The sequence below is a fragment of the Suillus clintonianus genome (genome assembly GCF_016758775.1).
Source record: "Suillus clintonianus strain FC179 chromosome Unknown DEU56scaffold_103, whole genome shotgun sequence".
Classification (NCBI taxonomy): domain Eukaryota; kingdom Fungi; phylum Basidiomycota; class Agaricomycetes; order Boletales; family Suillaceae; genus Suillus; species Suillus clintonianus.
This window is the reverse complement of record NW_024539327.1, coordinates 81,966-99,566: the sequence shown is the minus strand read 5'-3', so window position 1 is coordinate 99,566 and position 17,601 is coordinate 81,966. Positions and strand designations below refer to the sequence as shown.

Sequence of the window (17,601 nt, the reverse complement as noted above, 5' to 3'; positions counted from 1 at the left end):
TTTGGTCGGGGTTTAGCAGTTGTACTTCTGCATACAGTTACTGTGTACTCTACAAGTGAAAACAGGGCAGAAACCCAAGGCACTAGACCCTTATACATAACATCATGTTCACTGTTGTAAATTTAGTATCTTACAGGATTGCCAATCATAGCAGGTCACCTTGAAAATATTCAACTTGGGGAGCAAGGTTCAGTGTACCAACGTAAAAGCCCCCATCTTGGCGTCAGAGCTTTTCAAGGACACTAAGTTTGGGCATTACAGGTTTAGTTGGAATAGAAGAGTCAGAGGGAGAAGGTGTATCTTTGGACATGGTTGCCTTTGATTTATGCTGGACCATGATTGGGGATCTGGGGTATCGAGCAGAGATCAGGTAATGCCCAAGTTTATATGACAATTTGTGTCCACCAAGGTCCGAAGAGGATCTAGTTCTATCGCCTGAGAAAAAAAACCTTAGAACCTCCGAGTTGGAGCATCAATGAGGAGTTTTTAATAATCATCCTTGAAAATGATTCACTCAAGTCCCTTGATATGATCCGGTGTCCCCGGTCTAATCCTGAAAAGTATGTCATTGGGAAACTTAAGGTTTCAATCTGCGTCAATCAGCTTGAATTTTGAATTATCTAAGTGGAAGGATGAGGTGATATGATAAAATTTGAACGAAGAGAATGGAACCGGGATGGTATGAGGTTTAGTTATTGTCGTCATAGCGAAAGCTGAACTGGTCGCTGTAGTTCCTGGAAATACGTTCAGGACAAATGTTCAAAAACTGACGTGGCCACATATCATGGATATCACGCACAAACTACCAGACCATATTTTGGATATGATACGCCGAGCTACAGAGCAGAAAGATGAGGAGCATGAGAAGGAGCGCGAGTACAAAGCTGGGAGGAAAAGAATTGCTAGGAAGTTTCGATGTGAAGCACAGAGGAGTATGATAGAAGAAGCTGATGTTGAAGAGCGTAATGATGGTGTCAACGACCATGACTATTCGAATTATCTTGGATTACCATCAGAAGAAGACGTGAAGAAGTGTTTCCGAGCATACATATCAGCGACGTCAAATAGAGCTCTTGCCATGTTGATTTGCCTTATTTGTGCGGATCGATCTTTCCGGAACTGCAGGCAGCGCATCGTTGAATAAATGCACAGATGCGCAATGAACAGTGGGCATACTTGATACTGCGTAGGATTCTTGATGAGGTCGTTCCAGTATGTCTCGAAATCCTTCGTAAAAGCCCGCTGTTTTGTCTGCTTCATGTCCGCACACCAGTTTAGCGCACACAAATTCTTGTATACTGGTGGAAGATAATGCAGGCGGCCCTTGTATGGTTCACGTACCTTCCTATAGTGCTAGTTTTGTTACGACGCATAATACTAGTACCATTAACTAGCGTGAATTCTCACGGGGTGAAAAAGTGGGTACACACAGCCACAATTAATGTAATCACAAGGTAATCATCTTGTCAAGATTATCGCACATTAAACATGGAACAATGGAAACACATACCAGGGCCTGCGTTGCTCAACTCCACATCCTCTGAACTGGATTTCATACAGGCATTCCGTCAACTTCGCGTCGCAGCGCCACCCGATTTCGTCTGCAGTAGTCGTCTGAAGGAAATTTCCACGGAGGAGCTGCATTCCAGTGGATCGTCTCTTCACAGGCTTTGCAGCCTGGACCTGGATACTCTCCATCTGGCCCAGATGGAGCATACACGGCAGTGGGCCAGGGACACACTAAGTCACCATGGTCCAGTCTTGAATGGCACCTCCTGGACCCCAGAAGCAATCGGGCGTTTGTCAGCAATGCCCGTCAGGATATATGACGAGTTTAATGTCGTCGAGTACCTCAAGTCCGCTTTTATGGGGCCGGTGGGATGTGGGGCAACCTGCTTGTTCCAAGTATCATGTCGACCCGGCGATAACCCATTGGGTTTTCCATCCTCCCTAACAGGGTGTGCCATCCAAACTAAATCCATGAGCGGGCCTTCTGGAAGGCCGGATGCAGAATTTATTTGGGATTTCGAGACTTGTGTCACAGTGGAGGTCAAAACACAGAAGGCTACCGGTGTGTGTAATGCAACAGCAGATATGCTGCAAAAGCTGGGAGATTGCTGGAGTGAGTGGCACCCTGCAATGCTTGTAGACCAGGCGGTGCATTTAGCTCCGGCATACCAAATCCTGGTTCAGATACAGCGAGAAAAGAAGTGGAAGCCAGAAGCCAGAACTACAGGTCCATCTCAGCTGGAGGAGGTGACGGGGGGCGCCTGGCAATCCAAGGTGCTTGGTACAATATACCAGGTGTGATCTACTTTACTTGAAGTGTTTCATGATGGCTCAACTGTTGTTCAGGTTTGGCATCAGCTTTCAAGCCGAGAATGTAACCATGGTATCATCTCTAATCAACACATGTTCTTGTTGGTTCATCGCTCTGGGAACAACCTACACATATCCCCCTCATACCAATACCAGCCAGATGATTCCAATGCACTGGCTGCCACACTGTCAGATCTGAGCTTTTTCATAGCCCATTCCTTGGTGGCTAGATCGGGTAACAGTGGCACTGCTCAGTCGCCCGGTCCATTTGTCACAGCATTGGGCATGCCTCTGGATAATCCAGACAATCACGGTCACAATTTGCCACAGCCTGGTACTCCAGCAACTCCAGGTGTGTCAGGGGGAAGTATCATGATGGTAGGTATTCCCACATCTTGCAGCTGTGTTTATCTGAGATTTTTGACTCCAGAATAACCTGGGATCACATGTTTTGAACTGGGTGACTTCATGGTGGAGCACATTCTTACCACTCCAAATGTGCAGACCTGGAAAGGCCACTATAAGATCAGAGGTCTCACCATCCAATATGGATTCCCCCCAACTTATCTTCACCACATCTGGGTGCTCATCAGTCCCCATTGTATTATCTGGTGTGGACCAATTCAATCCGCCCTCCCACTTTTCTACCCCAGTGGTCCTGGATAGGCGGATCTCAGACAACCGCCTGACAGTCTTTCGTGGGCACGTGGGCGATTCTGCAGTGGTGATGAAAATGGCTGAGGATGATCTATGTGAAGAGCTGTTGCTTGAAGCCGAGATCTATCAGGCCCTGCAGACCATTCAAGGATCAGTGGTTCCTACATGTCTAGGAGTGTATTCTGGGTCAGGCGCCTTGTTCCTTCTGACGGATGATGTAGGGGTGCCACCAAATTCTTTCCTGGACCTGGAAATTGATCAGAGGTGTGTTCATTTCAAGAATCATCATTGGCCCACCCACGCATTTGATTTTTCTTTGCAGACACCATCTTCTCAGGTCACTACTTGCTATACACCAGCTGGGAGTGAAGCACAATGACATGGTGGCTGCCAATGTTGCAGTCAACAAATCCAATGTGACCATACTGGATTTTGGGGCATCTGAGCTTGGCCATGTGTGTCCTGGCGCATTCCATTGCCTGGAGTTGCTTGAATGTGCTGTTACTTTGGGTGTGGATATGAAGGATTTACATATGACTTGAGATGATGCATCTGCGACCCTCCAGGAATGCCTAAACATGTTGTTTCGCCAGATTATCAGTTCCTAAAAATTCTGGTCATGTATTTGTAGATAGTTGATCAGAACAATATCTTTTTGGAGGAATGTAATTTTCTGGATTCTGCGCCTGCACCCTGCCTATGATTGATGGTGATTATTTACTGTATTGTTGGTCCTGCCTAATTTGCCTGCCATCCTCACAACTTGGCAAGGTAGTGATGAATTGCTGATTGTCTGGTTATGATGATCATGTGATGCAAGGCTCTTTAGGATTAGGGCGAGCCCGATTCTGCACTTGAGAGTTGCAATGTTGAAGACTTGACCCAGTATTGCAATGATTGCATCAACTTGGATTCAATTTGCGATACCTTTGAGTCATGTGACACACATTTTTGCTCTTATGGCGCAACTCTTTCAAGGCAAATTTTTGGTGAACAACAGCACCACCAAAGTAGCCGCAGCCACCGCCAAACCCCTTCCACCTAGCTGGAAACACTGTCAATTTTCCCATGCTTTGTATGCACGTGAACATGGGAACTTATCCACATAAGGTAACTTCAAATTTTGCTTGTGATCGATGTATCATTAATACACTCACTCAATGGATACCCATACTTCAGGTATGAATGAAATTCAATGAATGATACTCAACCTACACCTTACCAAATATTTTGATACAATAAATAGATAGTTTTGTGGCTGATGATACTATATTTGAACTGGCGGATGATTCCAAGAGCATCAGGTCCGATCAGGATCTGAGTATTGACGGAGCAGCAGGTAGTACGGTGGCATCCAACACCACCAGTAAGTCCTCCATTTTGGATTTAAATCCTATTGACTGGCTATATATGTGAAGATGATATAATCACCGAGGCGCTTGGCGCCATCCAGATGTCATGGGAGTCAAAATTGGATGAGCATCTGGCCACCGTGCAGATGAAGTTGCAGGAAAAAATGGACAAGCATCTTGATGCATTGCAGATGAAGTTGGAGTCCAAAATGGACGAACATCTGACTGTTGTCTCGCAACACAATGCCAATTTTGTGGACGATTTGAATTTCAAAATGGACGACAATTTGAGGCATCTGACGGTTCTTGCAGAAACTAATACCAAGTTTGTGGACCGCATTGTCGAAATCACTAAAGAGACAAAACAGGCTGCCAAAAAATTTGCGGAGGAGGCAAAGGAGGCTGCAGAGGAGGCAAAGGAGGCAAAGGAGAAGGCAAAGGAAAACATGGTTGAACTCCGGTCCCAGATACAGGAGGTCAAGGTGCAAATCCAGGAAGTAAAAGATCAGATTGACGCAGGCAAAAGTATCTTAGAGAGGATTAGGGATACTTTGCAAAGAATATGGCAGTAGAAGCACTTGAACCTAGTACCACTAGCTGGCCATGGCATGTATATGTAGGAGTTTGAGACGTTGAACGTTGAACCGCCATGATCAGCTCTACCGTGCTGAGTTTAAAAACACACTATATGTCAAGACTTTGGGCAGCAGTCACCAAAATTGGTAACGTGTCCATACAACAATACAAATATGAGGGATAAATTTTGTACTCCAGAATTCATACTGTTCGTGTCCCAATTATTCGCGCCTTTTCACCGTGGACAAAGTCTGATGATATATACTGCAGTGAAGTAACGTCCAAGTAATGAACGTTCGGGAAGATTCAGGATAGCTAATTCATCCGGAATGTCTCGAATCCAAAGCCTTGGTCCCGTTTTCTAGTGCATGTAGAGGGATATTTTTAGCATAGAGATGCTCGGGGGGACATTCAGAACTGATTGTTCCCCACTTTTTTGGGATTGGTGTTGATCTATTGCATATTTGTGTAATAGCATTCCGTGGACTAGGGATTCCGCGTGATATCGAAAGACAGGAGTAAGAAGGTACAGGAACATTCAGAAATGGTGACAGAAACAGTAACATAATTGGGACAGGTTGACATAAACGGTTGACATAAACAATTGGGACAAGGTTGACGGCGAGAGAAACAATCGGGAAAAGGTTGACAGAAACGGCGACAGAAAAAAAAAACAAATAGGAAAAAGGTTGACAGAAATGGCGACAGAAAAAAAAACGGAAAAGGTTGACAGAAACGGCGACAGAAAAAAAATCGGAAAAAGGTTGACAGAAACGGTGACAGGAATTGGCACATAAGTGGCGACAGAAACAACCATACATATGGCAACAGAACAAATATAGGCCATGGCATTCTCCTGATCCTTGCACAAACGTTCATTTCTAAACCAATTTTTGTTTCAAGAAATTGACGGAAGCTTCCCGTATAGTTATATCGGCCTGTGTAGTATCACTCACGACCGAAACGTTGCCTATCTTCCAGATCCTTGCCCAACACGACTGCTGAGCGTGCTCCTCCAGAAGTGCACTACTCATGCTACGGAACGCACTCCAATACGCCACGTACCAGCTACCTTCTCGACATTGATTGTTTGGACGATTTACTCAATACATTTCATCTAATCGGCCAGTGTTATTTTTGCCCTCGTCCGGGATTCGTTCTCTTCGCATTTACGAACAGTACACCACGGGTACCAAGGACCGAATACTAGGCCCTATTCCTGGAACTGTGCTCCACCGCTCACTCTGATTGGTTGGTTTTTTAGTTATTGATTGCAATCAATCCCACAGACACTTATGATCCTATTGCACAAGTCTTTGCTGGCCAAGAATTTGATTTGGATCACTTCAACTATAACTCTGGACCTGATGCATCACGTCGATCTACGATTATCCCCGGTGACCCTTACGCTGCAGCAAATTTTTCCCTCTCATCATACAAGCGATTCCTGAGGATTTGACGGGCATCACCGTACCGAAAAATGGAAAGGATACAATATACGCCGTGAAGGAATTTTCGGTGCTGTGGAGGGATACATCGGCACAGTTGACTCCGAAGCACAAGGCCAAGGCACTGTCCACTTGCATATGCTTGCGTGGTTTCAAGGAGCACCCATGGCTATTGTGATGTAAGAGAAATTGCAGCCCCCAGCATTCCGGACAAAAATGACGAATTACATCGGTTCCTACATTCGTGCGCATCATCCGGAGGTAACAGAAGAGACAGTAGCAAATATCCCCCGCGAAAAAGCCATATCTTATTCAAGACATCTTGATCCTTGCAGTCCTCATTTTGCTTCTGATCATGCGAACACCAAACGGAAGCTAGTTGATGCAGTACAAGTTTACAAGTAGGTGGATATTGGGAACCACACGTGTACACCGAACCTTTGCCTTCCTCAACAGCTGATCCTTGGATATTCATGGCAGCACTATCAAACTATGACTGAAAGATCACCATAAACGGTGAGGACACAAAGCATATATTGTGGTACATTTCATCCTATGCAACCAAACGACAACAAAACTCCTCCAACGTGTCAGCTCTCAACATGAATGAGGAGTACGGCTGGGGCACAAACAGATGTAATCCTCATCCTCCGCAGTGAGTGGAAAGTGATGAGAAAAAAAAGAATCATGGGAAGAGAATTGATGAAGCCAGCCGGGTTTGGGTTTGTAACCACCGGAATCCCAGCCACAATGGTGGCACCGGAACTTCACGTACTTGGCGCCTTGTCGAGGCGCCCGTTTGGCTTGGATGTCCCCGGGCCCAGGATTGCATGAAATATTGCCACACCGGGGGGGAAGGCCCCACACACAACCAGAAGGAGGGGACGCTATGTATCTTCGGCTAATCAGCTGCCTTTGTTGATTCCAACAGACCAACACCACAGGGGTATGGGACAGCAAAGTCCAGTTGACAATCTCCTGCTCCAGGGCTAGCTCAACAGGCATTTGATGAATGTAGACCTGTATGATCACCCTCAGCATGAAGGGCATGACCACAGAGGGTTGAACCGAATGAGCAGTGAAGCCGATAATGAACAACAGGCGGTTGCTAAATTCACTAATGTCATCAAAAAGACCCTGTGGCAGGGGAAATCATACCTGGAGACCAATGACTTGATTGTCTCAAAATGTGAGCGCATTGTGAACACTGCACCACAGGACAGCAGGATCATTCCTTTTGTGCTAGTCATGTCCGGGGACTGCTTCCACAATTCCGGGCCCAAGTAATGGCGGAGCACCTGAATCCGGGTCAACAAAAGAAAACAGGAAGAGTCAGCCTGGGCCCACCTCTGAGGTGTCCAGAGTCCAGACATTTCCATGTTTGTCAACACTGTGGACCAGCTCACCGTTCTCATAATCTGAGTGTGTGTCTAACAGAACCAACAAATCAGTCTCTCTTCTAGCCTTCACAAAGGCCAGGGCATCGCGGACACAGGCACGGACGTTAGGGAGGCAGGCAGCTCCAGTGACCATTTCAATGTTGGTGCACTGCAACTGACACATATTTGATGTCAGTCATACATCAGCTCAGGTTAACAGAAATAATACTCACCATGTTTTTCCAAGGCGAAAATTCTTCCTCCAACTGACAGCGCAACAGACGCTCTGGGTATCCGCCAAGTTTTAAGGCGATGGTGTGAAAAACCAGTGGGCGGTGGGTGTGACTTCGGCCAGTGAGGTAGGCACCTTGTGCAACCACTGAGTACTGTCAACAAACCAGGGTCACCCACAAGTCCAAGATTCAGTTATGACTGACTCACCGGCAGTGGACTGGAGCACCTGCGGCTCCAACATGGGGGACACCAAAATTCACCCTGGCCTAGATTGCTGACACAGGGGTGCAAATTTGACTTCTTGAAGCACAGGGCATGAGGACAACCTGGACGGGCACATTTCTTCAACTCTCCAAAATCAGAGCAGCTGCTGCATTTGGTCATGGTGCCATCATCTTGCATCAGTGAAGACACCTCCAGCGCCAGTGCCTCAGACCTGGAATCAGCTGTCCATGAGCTGGGAGGTCAGACTGCGGCCAACTGGATCTTGTCAGGTAAACCAGACACCCACCAGGCAACCCCTCTGCCCACCATTGTATCAGCATACAGTGGAACAATTAGTATATGACAGTGTCAAGACCTACCTCCAGTGTCAATGGCCTGACTCTGGCCATGAACAACGCGCTGATCCCATGGAGACACAAGATCATCCATGTCAATATCTGATGAGGGAAGCATTAGCCACAGGTGTAGTCGAGTCAAATCATTCTCTGCGGCCTACCCATCGCATCATCAGTTTCTAGGAGAAAAGAGTTGGGGAGTTTTCTTGGTATTCACAACAATCTGGACTGACCACACAATATTGGACGTGACCTGCCTTTCAAAGCCCGGCCCAGGGCCTCAGGTAACTGTTCTGTGGCGCCCCCTCTAGCGCCTCCTCTAGCGCCTCCTCCTCTAGCGCCTCCTCCTCTAGCGCCTCCTCTAGCGCCTCCTCCTCTAGCACCTCCTCCTCTAGCGCCCCCTCCTCTAGCACCTCCTCTAGCACCTCCTCTCCCTCCCCTCCCGCCTTGTGCGACAGCGGACGTTGCACCCGCAGTGCTGCCACTGTGCCCCCCTGCTCTCCCGCTGTTGTCCTCGTCATTATCACCTCCTCCCTCTTCTTCATCATCTTCCTCGTCATGGTCTTCGCCATTGTGATTATGGTCACCAGCTCCGCCGCCATCTCCGTTATCGTTAGCATCGTCCTCGTCCTCATCCTCGTCCTCCTCGTCCTCCTGATCCTGGTTATTGACTGCATTGGTGCGGGCAGTGCTGGAGCGTGTGACACGGGAAGTGGTTGGACTGGGACCACTGGAACATGCGTTGGCACCGGGACCCGCGTTGGCACTGGGACCCGCGGTGGCACTGGGACCTACGGTGGCACCGGGACCTGCATTGTTGAATGCTGCGCCTATATTGATCGTATAGCCATCTCCAGCATTAGTGCCAGGTGCAGGCTGGAATTCCATCAGATCCGCCATGGTTCTGAACGTCTGTGGGATGATCAGGGTAATAATACTGTGAGGTTCACTTATGCGCTATTTGTAACGGTTATGGTTAAAGGCACTCAGTGGTCTGGGTTGTTTTTGAAATATCTAAGTTCCAAGTTCTCAGAACTGCAAACAACGAAATTGTAATTATTTTCAACAACTGAATGTAGCAGATTTCTTCGATGTTGTTGGTTTGAACACTTCGCCATCATTCCATTGAGAATCGTGACACTGCTCAGATCTAAGCTACAAGCTCAACTTGTCTCCAGTCAATTAGCAAAAAGGTGCTCTTAGTCTAGAGTTGGTCGCGCTCCAACATCAGGAAATGTGCAGAGTGAGAGCCATTTGACTCGCGCTCGTTTAATTCGAGCCAGAATGGCATAACGCTCGTAGCCCTGAACGGGGACAACAACCCCCACTTCCACCACCCCATCATCGATGCATCGATTAACCAACAAGTACGTGGACTTCTGAAACCGTGTCACACTAAGAAAGCTTATTGATAACTTGTGATAGACACGGCCACTGGAAAGAAACACTGTCATCTTCAGGGACAGCGGCTCAGGGAAAAGTTCAGTCATCAATGCAATCGCGCAATCACAACTAGTGAAGACATCCAGCAGTGCAACTAGAAGCAATATCTCGCCAGTCGTAACTGATAAAAAAAGGAAGAAATTCCAGTATACGGTCTTTAACATCTTTGAGGCTATGATGGTCTTCATCGAGGACTTTCTGAGCTTGTGTGATGGAGTAGTTGTCGGGAGTGTGCTGGCCCCATGGTATCTGCAACGCAGGTGTCAAGTAGGAAACAGGTAAGCATGGTAAAATATGCACCTGAGTAAGCCATTCGACTCTGAAGCAACGGGTTCCAGTCCCATCAATTTGTTTTGCTCATCAAAGATCTTCCGGACACCCTCTGGCATCTTCAACAAGGCGGCATGCTCCTTGAATTTCTCAATGAGCTTGTCCTTCCCGCCTGACTCCATACTGAGCTCCTTTTTGATTCCCTTGAGCTGCTCCATCAGGTGGTATTTGCGCTGGCGCTTCACAATCTTGCTGTGGACATCACGTAAGAGTTTAATCTGGAGCTGAGCATTAATGAGCTCTTTCTTGAGAAGAGGAGGGTCATGCGGAGTTCGTCAGCCTGGAGTAGTTCCGTTATCTTGATTCTATGGTCAGGCTTAGTGCACCATGCAACCTCCTCCTGCTCAGTATTGCCGATAGCGGAGTTGGGGATAAAAGGTGCCCACAAGCAGAAATAAGAAAAATAAGAAAAGTCGAAAATCATTATTATGAGCGTTATACGGGTGCGGTGTCCGCAAAGGACGCACCGTAGACGTGGTTCATCATTGAGGTGTGGCACGTGGAATTCTGGTTCTCGGTGGTAGAGTTACAGATGTTGTAACCAACCTGAGGGCCACGATAGCGACAGTGTTGTAGTTGACCTGTAGGGCTCGGAAAAGCGGCACCTGAGTCCTGTGTGAACACGGTATGCAACGAAAGGGGAATTGAAGCTCACAATTCCTGACGGGCAAGCATAGGACTTGTCGACAAGGGGGTTTGGGTCAGCTGGGCCAAGGGCAAATTTTGGCGTGTAGCGATGACCGAAAGTACGGAAAGAGTGGAACAAGACATGTCTCAAAGATTGGTGGTGGTGAGAGCAGAAGGAAGACAAAGAACGGTTGTGTTGTTGCGATCGGTGAAGTGTTGGTAACATAAGGAGTGAAAGATGATCGAGTAACGATGAGAATATGACTGAACATAATGCGCAAATCTGTGGACGAATGAATGGATATAAAAAATGTGGATATAAGGAGACGAAAAATGTATGTGTAGATTAGAGTGATTGGTTTGGTTTGAAGAAAAGAAGATGGAATGAAAATGTACGTGTATGACAGAGAATCCAAACCATGCCAAACTCGAGAAACGTCAGTGCAGCTGATGCAATGACTGGCCACCCCGATGGTTCCATTCGGGGCCACTCTGCACGTCTCGTTGGGAGCCAGTGAAGTAGTCAGATCCCAGAGTGGGGTGAGCGTTCATAATCAGTGCATTTGGTGCAAACGATCCGCGAGAAACGCCCAGCTTGACCGTGACCCCCATTCTTGATATTGCACTGATTGTCCTGCGATGTTGGCGACGAGGAGGTACATTATATTACATTGCTCAAACATCGGCTGCATAATTGCACTACCGGAACCTAGAGAAATGTTTGATGGGGCTTGCACATGCTTGTTGATGCTGAATGGGGCATGACCTGGCATCCGGCCGCACGGACCCATCATCGGAAAAGATCCCGAGTTTGGGTGCTGAATACCTGGTGGCACTGGTATACCATGTGCGAATGTAGGCGGAGGATACAGCCTCCAATGATTAGGAGGTTGAGCTGGGAGAAAAGAGCAGCCTCTATGGGGGTCGAAGCTTGTTCGCCTTGAGCGCCAAACATGTATTGATACAGAACGTCTGGAGGATAGACAGGAACCAGAATGCCCTGATCTTCGTGAATGAACCCCGTAGGTATCAGTGGTGCTTGCACTCCACGAGCTGGTTGAGCATCTGTGCGAGTCGCGCATTGTTTGTGCCTGCGCCGACAAGGCCCATGGCAAAGATGGCGTTAAGTGCGACTGCAAGGTCGTGGTTATGACTGCATTTTGAAAGCATGTCGAGGACAGGGAGGTGTGAGTTTGAGGCGCTTATGAGGCCGAGATCAAGAGGGACAGATTTGCGGATGATGGGATCGCCGTAGTGCATCTGAGAATGGCACGTTAGTAATGCGACTGGACATTAATATTGTTTCTGCCGAAAAGATATACCAAGTGGTTGAACTGCATGGACGTCTCTACACCGAGATCCTCTCCCATTGCAATAATTGCAATACCAAGAATGGTCAACAGTTGGAAAGTATCGTCGGGTTTCTTCTCCACTTTCTTCTCCACTTTCTTCTCATCCTTGGTCTCATACTTCTTCCTCTCTGCGCTCTCAGCTTCCTCCCTCTCCTTGAGGGCATCCAGGTGCTCGCCACAGAAATACAGCAATATCTGCACCCGCAGGACGTTCCCGGTGGTAATGAAGGACCACACTTCCACAAGAATATGTGCCCGCCTTGAGTATCGGGTGCTGGATAGCCTTCAGCATCTTAAGTGTTGCATCTGAAGCATCCTGCAAGCCTGTGACTCCGACTCAACACGCATCGCGACCCGAACAACCTATGAGGACGTACCGATGTAGAGCAGTGCCAACCCCAACCACATGAATCGTCCCCACTTTTTATCTAACTCCTTGTCATCCCTCTCCATCAGCGTCTCCAAGATAGCACTCGTAATCTCCCGTTTCCGCTGCCCATGAACACGAACCCCAGAGCGAGAGCGCTTAGAGAGTAGCGATCACCATCAAAATGACGTCGTCCACGACCGCAGGAAGGAGGAGAGTGAGCACGTCCTCGTGGTGAGAGCCTGAGTATGCTACCTGCCATTGCCTAGCGGCCTCAATAGCCCAAAGACCGCACCCACACCCGAAATCAAGAATCATAGATGGAGAGCCGTCAAAATCAAGCTCCTGCAGCAGTTTGTTATGAACATATGATCCTAGTGACCACTGGAACATCATTGGTAAGAATGACGAAAGTTGAAGCTTGTTTTAAAAAAGAACTCACAAGTTCACGATGTCATTTGTATATTTTAAGGGCCAAATGATATCGCCAGGAAGTCCTACACTTCGGCGATGATACTATTAGCTCGACGTCGATGGTTGTATGTGGGCCATCATTCATGAAGGGGGATAGTGCACGGGCATGTATGATGGGCCAGTTTATATGTCGGCAACAGGACCTGGGAAGCAAATGAGAATAGGAACTGAGAGGTTTCGAGAGTTAGCAATGTAGCCTAAATTGTTGTGATAGATTGATTTACCTTGAAGAAAAAAAAGTGGAGATGGTGATGAGTGAGGAAGGCCGCATGTTCCCCAAGAATGTCATGAAGGTTGTACCATTCATGCAGGGCCACGAAGGTAGGAAGCACCGCTGCACTGTTCCTTAAAGAGTTCATAGACGGCATAAAGGATGGTCAGGAACCCTCCATCTGATGGGCTCACCTTAATATTGCTGGGATGTAGTATATGGAAGGATCGCCTTCAAGCCTCCTCTCGGCGTTTGAAGATGGAGAGTCCGGTGCAGGAACACGGTGAACCTGATAGAAGAGCAAGGGCGGCGTCCTTGTCCGGGCATTTCCGATGCACATGTTTTCATTTTCGATTCCACATAGTTATCAAATCAGCTGTAACATATTGTGTCCGCATAATCATTTCTACCAATACATAATCGGATGACCTGACCGACTTATATTAAACCCCCATTCGATTGAATTGAATAGACGGCGAATACACATATATTGTTGCCGTTGTTCTGTTGGCGCTGTTCTGTTGGCGCTGTAGGGAGTAATATCCCTACAGGCTCGTATCCCCTGATATATACATCGACCTCATCACTATCCTCATGTAGGCGCAGTCCAATAGAGTCGCGCGCAACACGCGCGACCTTCCGCGCTCTTCCGCGACGCACGCAACCTTCCGCGCCCTTCCGCAGACCGGCGCTATCCTCGGCATATCCTCCCATGTCCTGTCCTGTCTGTCCGGTACCGTTGGTGCGTACTCTCACTGTCATCTCCGTCTCTGACCACATCCAGGGTCTTTTACATAGTGTTACATACTTATCCGCTTCCTTGCGCGCTTCCGCGCAGCCTATCCGCTTCCCTTACGTCTCAATACCCTGAGAGCTCGCGTAGCGACCTACATATCTAGAAGACTCAGAGGATTTCGGACTTACTTACTTTTCCTTTACTTGGACTCACTATCAGTTTCCTGTCTACTCGCGCTTAGAGCGCTAATATCATCGCTGTCATTGTCTATCATCTTCTTTGTCTAGTGAAGTCTCGTTCCTTATCCAAAGGGAGCTCCTACGATCCTCTGCAACTCTTCTCCCATCGCGCACGTACCGCGCGCTTTCCGACCCTTCCGCACGGCTCGCGCGTTCCGCGCGTTCATCACATCAGCCTCGCGCGTTCCCGCGCACCTTCCGACTTGATTCTTTCTCTTGATCCCTCTCATCATTTAGAGAGATTGACTCAGTAGCATCCCCTAAGGGATGATTCTACTAGCTCGCCTCTCGAGGTAGATATTCTTGTGACTCTCCGGAGTTTGCATTCCTATTTCCTCACCCACAGCGCTTCCATCACTTATCAAAACCAACCAGCTAAAACAATCACGGAACCCTAGCGCCAGTCTGGCCATTTTGGGGATTTCATTTTGCCTTGTCGCGTCGCGTTGAATTTCCTCCCAAGCAAGATGGAGTCATTTCTGTCTGTCTCTCTGATGGATCTCAACATCTACTGGTCCAAGGCCGGTACCATGCCTCCAGATTGGCGTCCAATACTTTATCACTGCGGGGCTTACGATCCAAAGCGAGATTGTTTTCCTGTCTTGCGTGGTCATCATCACGTACTGTATATACCAGCCACGTCAAAACCCGTCTTGAGATTTGAACAACACACGATGTATGGGCTTTGGTACATGTCACTGTGCTCACGATTCAACGACAACACAAGAGCAAATTTTTTCCGAGGATCCGCATATTTGCACTTCATACGCGAGGCTTTTTTTGAGGAAGTCCGGATCAAATTCTACCCTCCCCAAGCTGAGAGCGGGCACCAGGTCCTCCCCATATGCAACAAAATGACGCGGCAGTGGTTCTCCGACGTTCTATTCTCCTGGGCGCAGGTTACTCATCATACCGGCCGGATAAGTCCTCCAGGTCCTGGCTGGGTGCCTCCAAGTGATTGTCCAGTGACAATCAAATTTGGCAAGTGTCCCATTTGTTTGGATTTCTGCGTTATAAACTAGATCACAGACTGGGCCACTTGGTCTAAAAAGCCTGATATTGATCCTATCATCCGATCACTTTACGGTTCTTTTCCGGACCAGAAAACTGAAATTCTGGATGATGCGGCAATGAAGCTGGAGGCCAAAAGCAGCGGAAATGATTATGCTCCGATGGTGGAGACTGATGAGGACAGTTGGCGCAGGTGCCTGGGGGTTGCCCTGGAACTGTTTGAGGCGAATCTCAAAAAAGCCACAGCTGAGGCTGCTCTGCCTACACCCACACCTCTCAATGTGCCTGTTCCCGGATCGTCATCCAAGCGTCCGGCCGTATGTTTCTCATCAGGATACCCAGTATGTCGCTAATTGATTGAGTAGTCTCCTGCACCTGTTGAAGTGAGGAACAAAAAGAAGGCCAAAACGCTACAGGTGGGTCCATTGTTGTCATAGTCCCACCTTCTCATCAGTATGTTGGATGCAGCCTGTTCCCAAAGATGCCGGCTCCAAGCCGCCTCCTACTCGAACTTACGGCCGGGACAAGGGCAAAGGCAAGGCCACAGAGTCTACCATGCCATCAGGATCTGGGACGCAGGTGTGTAAGATTATTCAAATATTGTATTTCTGCTCAACCCACACCTGGGGATGTTAGCATACTCAAATTTCCAGCCGAGACAAGGGCAAAGGCAAGGCCACAGAGTCTGCCATGCCATCAGGATCTGGGACGCAGGTGTGTAAGATTATTCAAATATTGTATTTCTGCTCAACCCACACCTGGGGATGTTAGCATACTCAAATTTCCAGCCGGGACAAGGGCAAAGGCAAGGCCACAGAGTCTGCCATGCCATCAGGATCTGGGACGCAGGTGTGTAAGATTATTCAAATATTGTATTTCTGCTCAACCCACACCTGTGGATGCTAGCATTCAATCCATGACGCCTTGGGCCACATGAACATTTCACCATCCACACCTGGTGAGGTGACTCTATTGTTGAAAAACTGGGATGAAGTGTTAACAACTTACTGCATGCATGGTTGGACCTTAGCCGAACAAGGTGCTGAGATTGATGAGGAAACCCGGCAGGGAGAAGAAAGTTGGAAAAGATTTGTGAGCAGGGCGCCAACCAAGCCCTCTTAATAGCACTACATTACTTTACCCAGTGGCAGCAGTGTTTGCATGCCTAATGTGACAAATTCTTCATAACATCTTCTCTCAGTGGTTACTGTAGGGCGGAACCTTAGAACTTAGTGAAAATTTTACTGGCAACAATTGTTGGCTTGTATTGGTAAATACAAGGTTTGACGGCTTTTGATTTCTTCAACCTTTGGAGACAGATCTTGCGCAGATTTCTGCTCGTTATAGCTGGAATTTCCATCCTGTGGTACAAGGACCCTAGATCTGCTACATGGAATACCGCTGGATTTGTAAACCATATAATTCTCTCAGCTTGTTTTATTGCAAACCTACAAGATATCTATTGCCCAAGAGGATTTATGTACATCCCCTTCTTTATTTTCAACTCTCCTATCAAGAAATGGACGTACCGTGGACAATTTTTGACGGTCATGAAACCTTTCATAAGACGCTCTAAATGTCTGAGTGATTTCTCACGGTATCACTGACAACGAATCTTTAAACTAGAGGATGGGGCCGAACTTCGTCGGCAGGAACCTTGTTTACTGTTTCTGTACAGTGTAAACAAACGAGCTTCCGAAGTTCTGGAAAGTTTTGTGTACAAACATTACATAGTGAGATACATTTTTGTACAGAGGTGCGAGGCTGCAATCCTTGAGTTATTTACTTCGATTTGTTGATGTGATGATGGCAAAATGCCATGTGAACTTCCACAAGTGCACCTTTGAGTTTTGATTCGTATTGAAGGGGTGGGATCAGAACGTGGTTCTCATCGTATGCTGGTAACGGGCATATATCATGAGTGGATATAAGATCCTCCAAATGACCTTCACACCATTCCACAACTGGCCAAGTCGCAATGTTAAATTCGGACCCAAGGCTACTATCTACAGTTGCTAATGAAAATAGATAAATTAGCATATTGACAGTTGAGGATTGTCGTTGTACGTACTGGTCGAGAGCGCGAAACTCACTCCGTTTAACGCATATGTTGCACTATCGCGTGGACATGGCAAAGCTCACATACGTTACTCCGAGATTTTGACAAGCGCCTGTTTACCACACATCCGTGTGAACATCTCAGAGTGGAGGATGAAAGGCTGGAGAGATTGGATAAAGAGACGAGAATTTAGTGGGAAGAAAAGCAGAAAGTCGGGATGTAATCAT

General features: G+C 47.5%; 5 protein-coding genes across 5 annotated transcripts; 2 read left to right on the top strand and 3 right to left on the bottom strand.

Moving 5' to 3' along the window:
• Positions 1 to 2,346: 2,346 nt before the first annotated feature.
• DEU56DRAFT_744969 (uncharacterized protein) lies at positions 2,347 to 3,518 on the top strand (the record flags this gene model as incomplete). Its single annotated transcript, XM_041349120.1, has 3 exons — positions 2,347 to 2,671; positions 2,850 to 3,240; positions 3,299 to 3,518. Coding segments are annotated over 3 exons (936 nt in total), but the record flags the coding sequence as incomplete, so codon positions are not given.
• A 3,003-nt stretch (positions 3,519 to 6,521) lies between these two features.
• Positions 6,522 to 9,425, bottom strand: DEU56DRAFT_759891 (uncharacterized protein; the record flags this gene model as incomplete). The annotated part of the gene is made up of 12 exons (XM_041350368.1): positions 6,522 to 6,727; positions 6,791 to 6,814; positions 7,128 to 7,239; positions 7,286 to 7,460; positions 7,511 to 7,650; positions 7,700 to 7,906; positions 7,965 to 8,117; positions 8,173 to 8,291; positions 8,477 to 8,488; positions 8,550 to 8,627; positions 8,815 to 9,030; positions 9,053 to 9,425. The coding sequence occupies 12 exons, from the start codon at positions 9,423 to 9,425 to the stop codon at positions 6,522 to 6,524; spliced, it is 1,815 nt and encodes a 604-aa protein (XP_041203823.1).
• Positions 9,426 to 10,037: 612 nt separating this feature from the next.
• On the bottom strand, positions 10,038 to 10,552 carry DEU56DRAFT_744974 (uncharacterized protein; the record flags this gene model as incomplete). Its single annotated transcript, XM_041349121.1, has 2 exons — positions 10,038 to 10,268; positions 10,346 to 10,552. Coding segments are annotated over 2 exons (438 nt in total), but the record flags the coding sequence as incomplete, so codon positions are not given.
• A 1,402-nt stretch (positions 10,553 to 11,954) lies between these two features.
• Positions 11,955 to 14,091, bottom strand: DEU56DRAFT_923788 (uncharacterized protein; the record flags this gene model as incomplete). The annotated part of the gene is made up of 7 exons (XM_041358541.1): positions 11,955 to 12,185; positions 12,248 to 12,513; positions 12,655 to 12,769; positions 12,822 to 13,028; positions 13,343 to 13,457; positions 13,524 to 13,618; positions 13,813 to 14,091. 7 exons carry the CDS (start codon positions 14,089 to 14,091, stop codon positions 11,955 to 11,957), a joined length of 1,308 nt encoding a protein of 435 aa, XP_041203821.1.
• An 887-nt stretch (positions 14,092 to 14,978) lies between these two features.
• Positions 14,979 to 16,437, top strand: DEU56DRAFT_759888 (uncharacterized protein; the record flags this gene model as incomplete). Its single annotated transcript, XM_041350367.1, has 7 exons — positions 14,979 to 15,203; positions 15,327 to 15,656; positions 15,681 to 15,731; positions 15,784 to 15,894; positions 15,952 to 16,029; positions 16,087 to 16,164; positions 16,222 to 16,437. 7 exons carry the CDS (start codon positions 14,979 to 14,981, stop codon positions 16,435 to 16,437), a joined length of 1,089 nt encoding a protein of 362 aa, XP_041203820.1.
• Between the last annotated feature and the right edge of the window lie 1,164 nt (positions 16,438 to 17,601).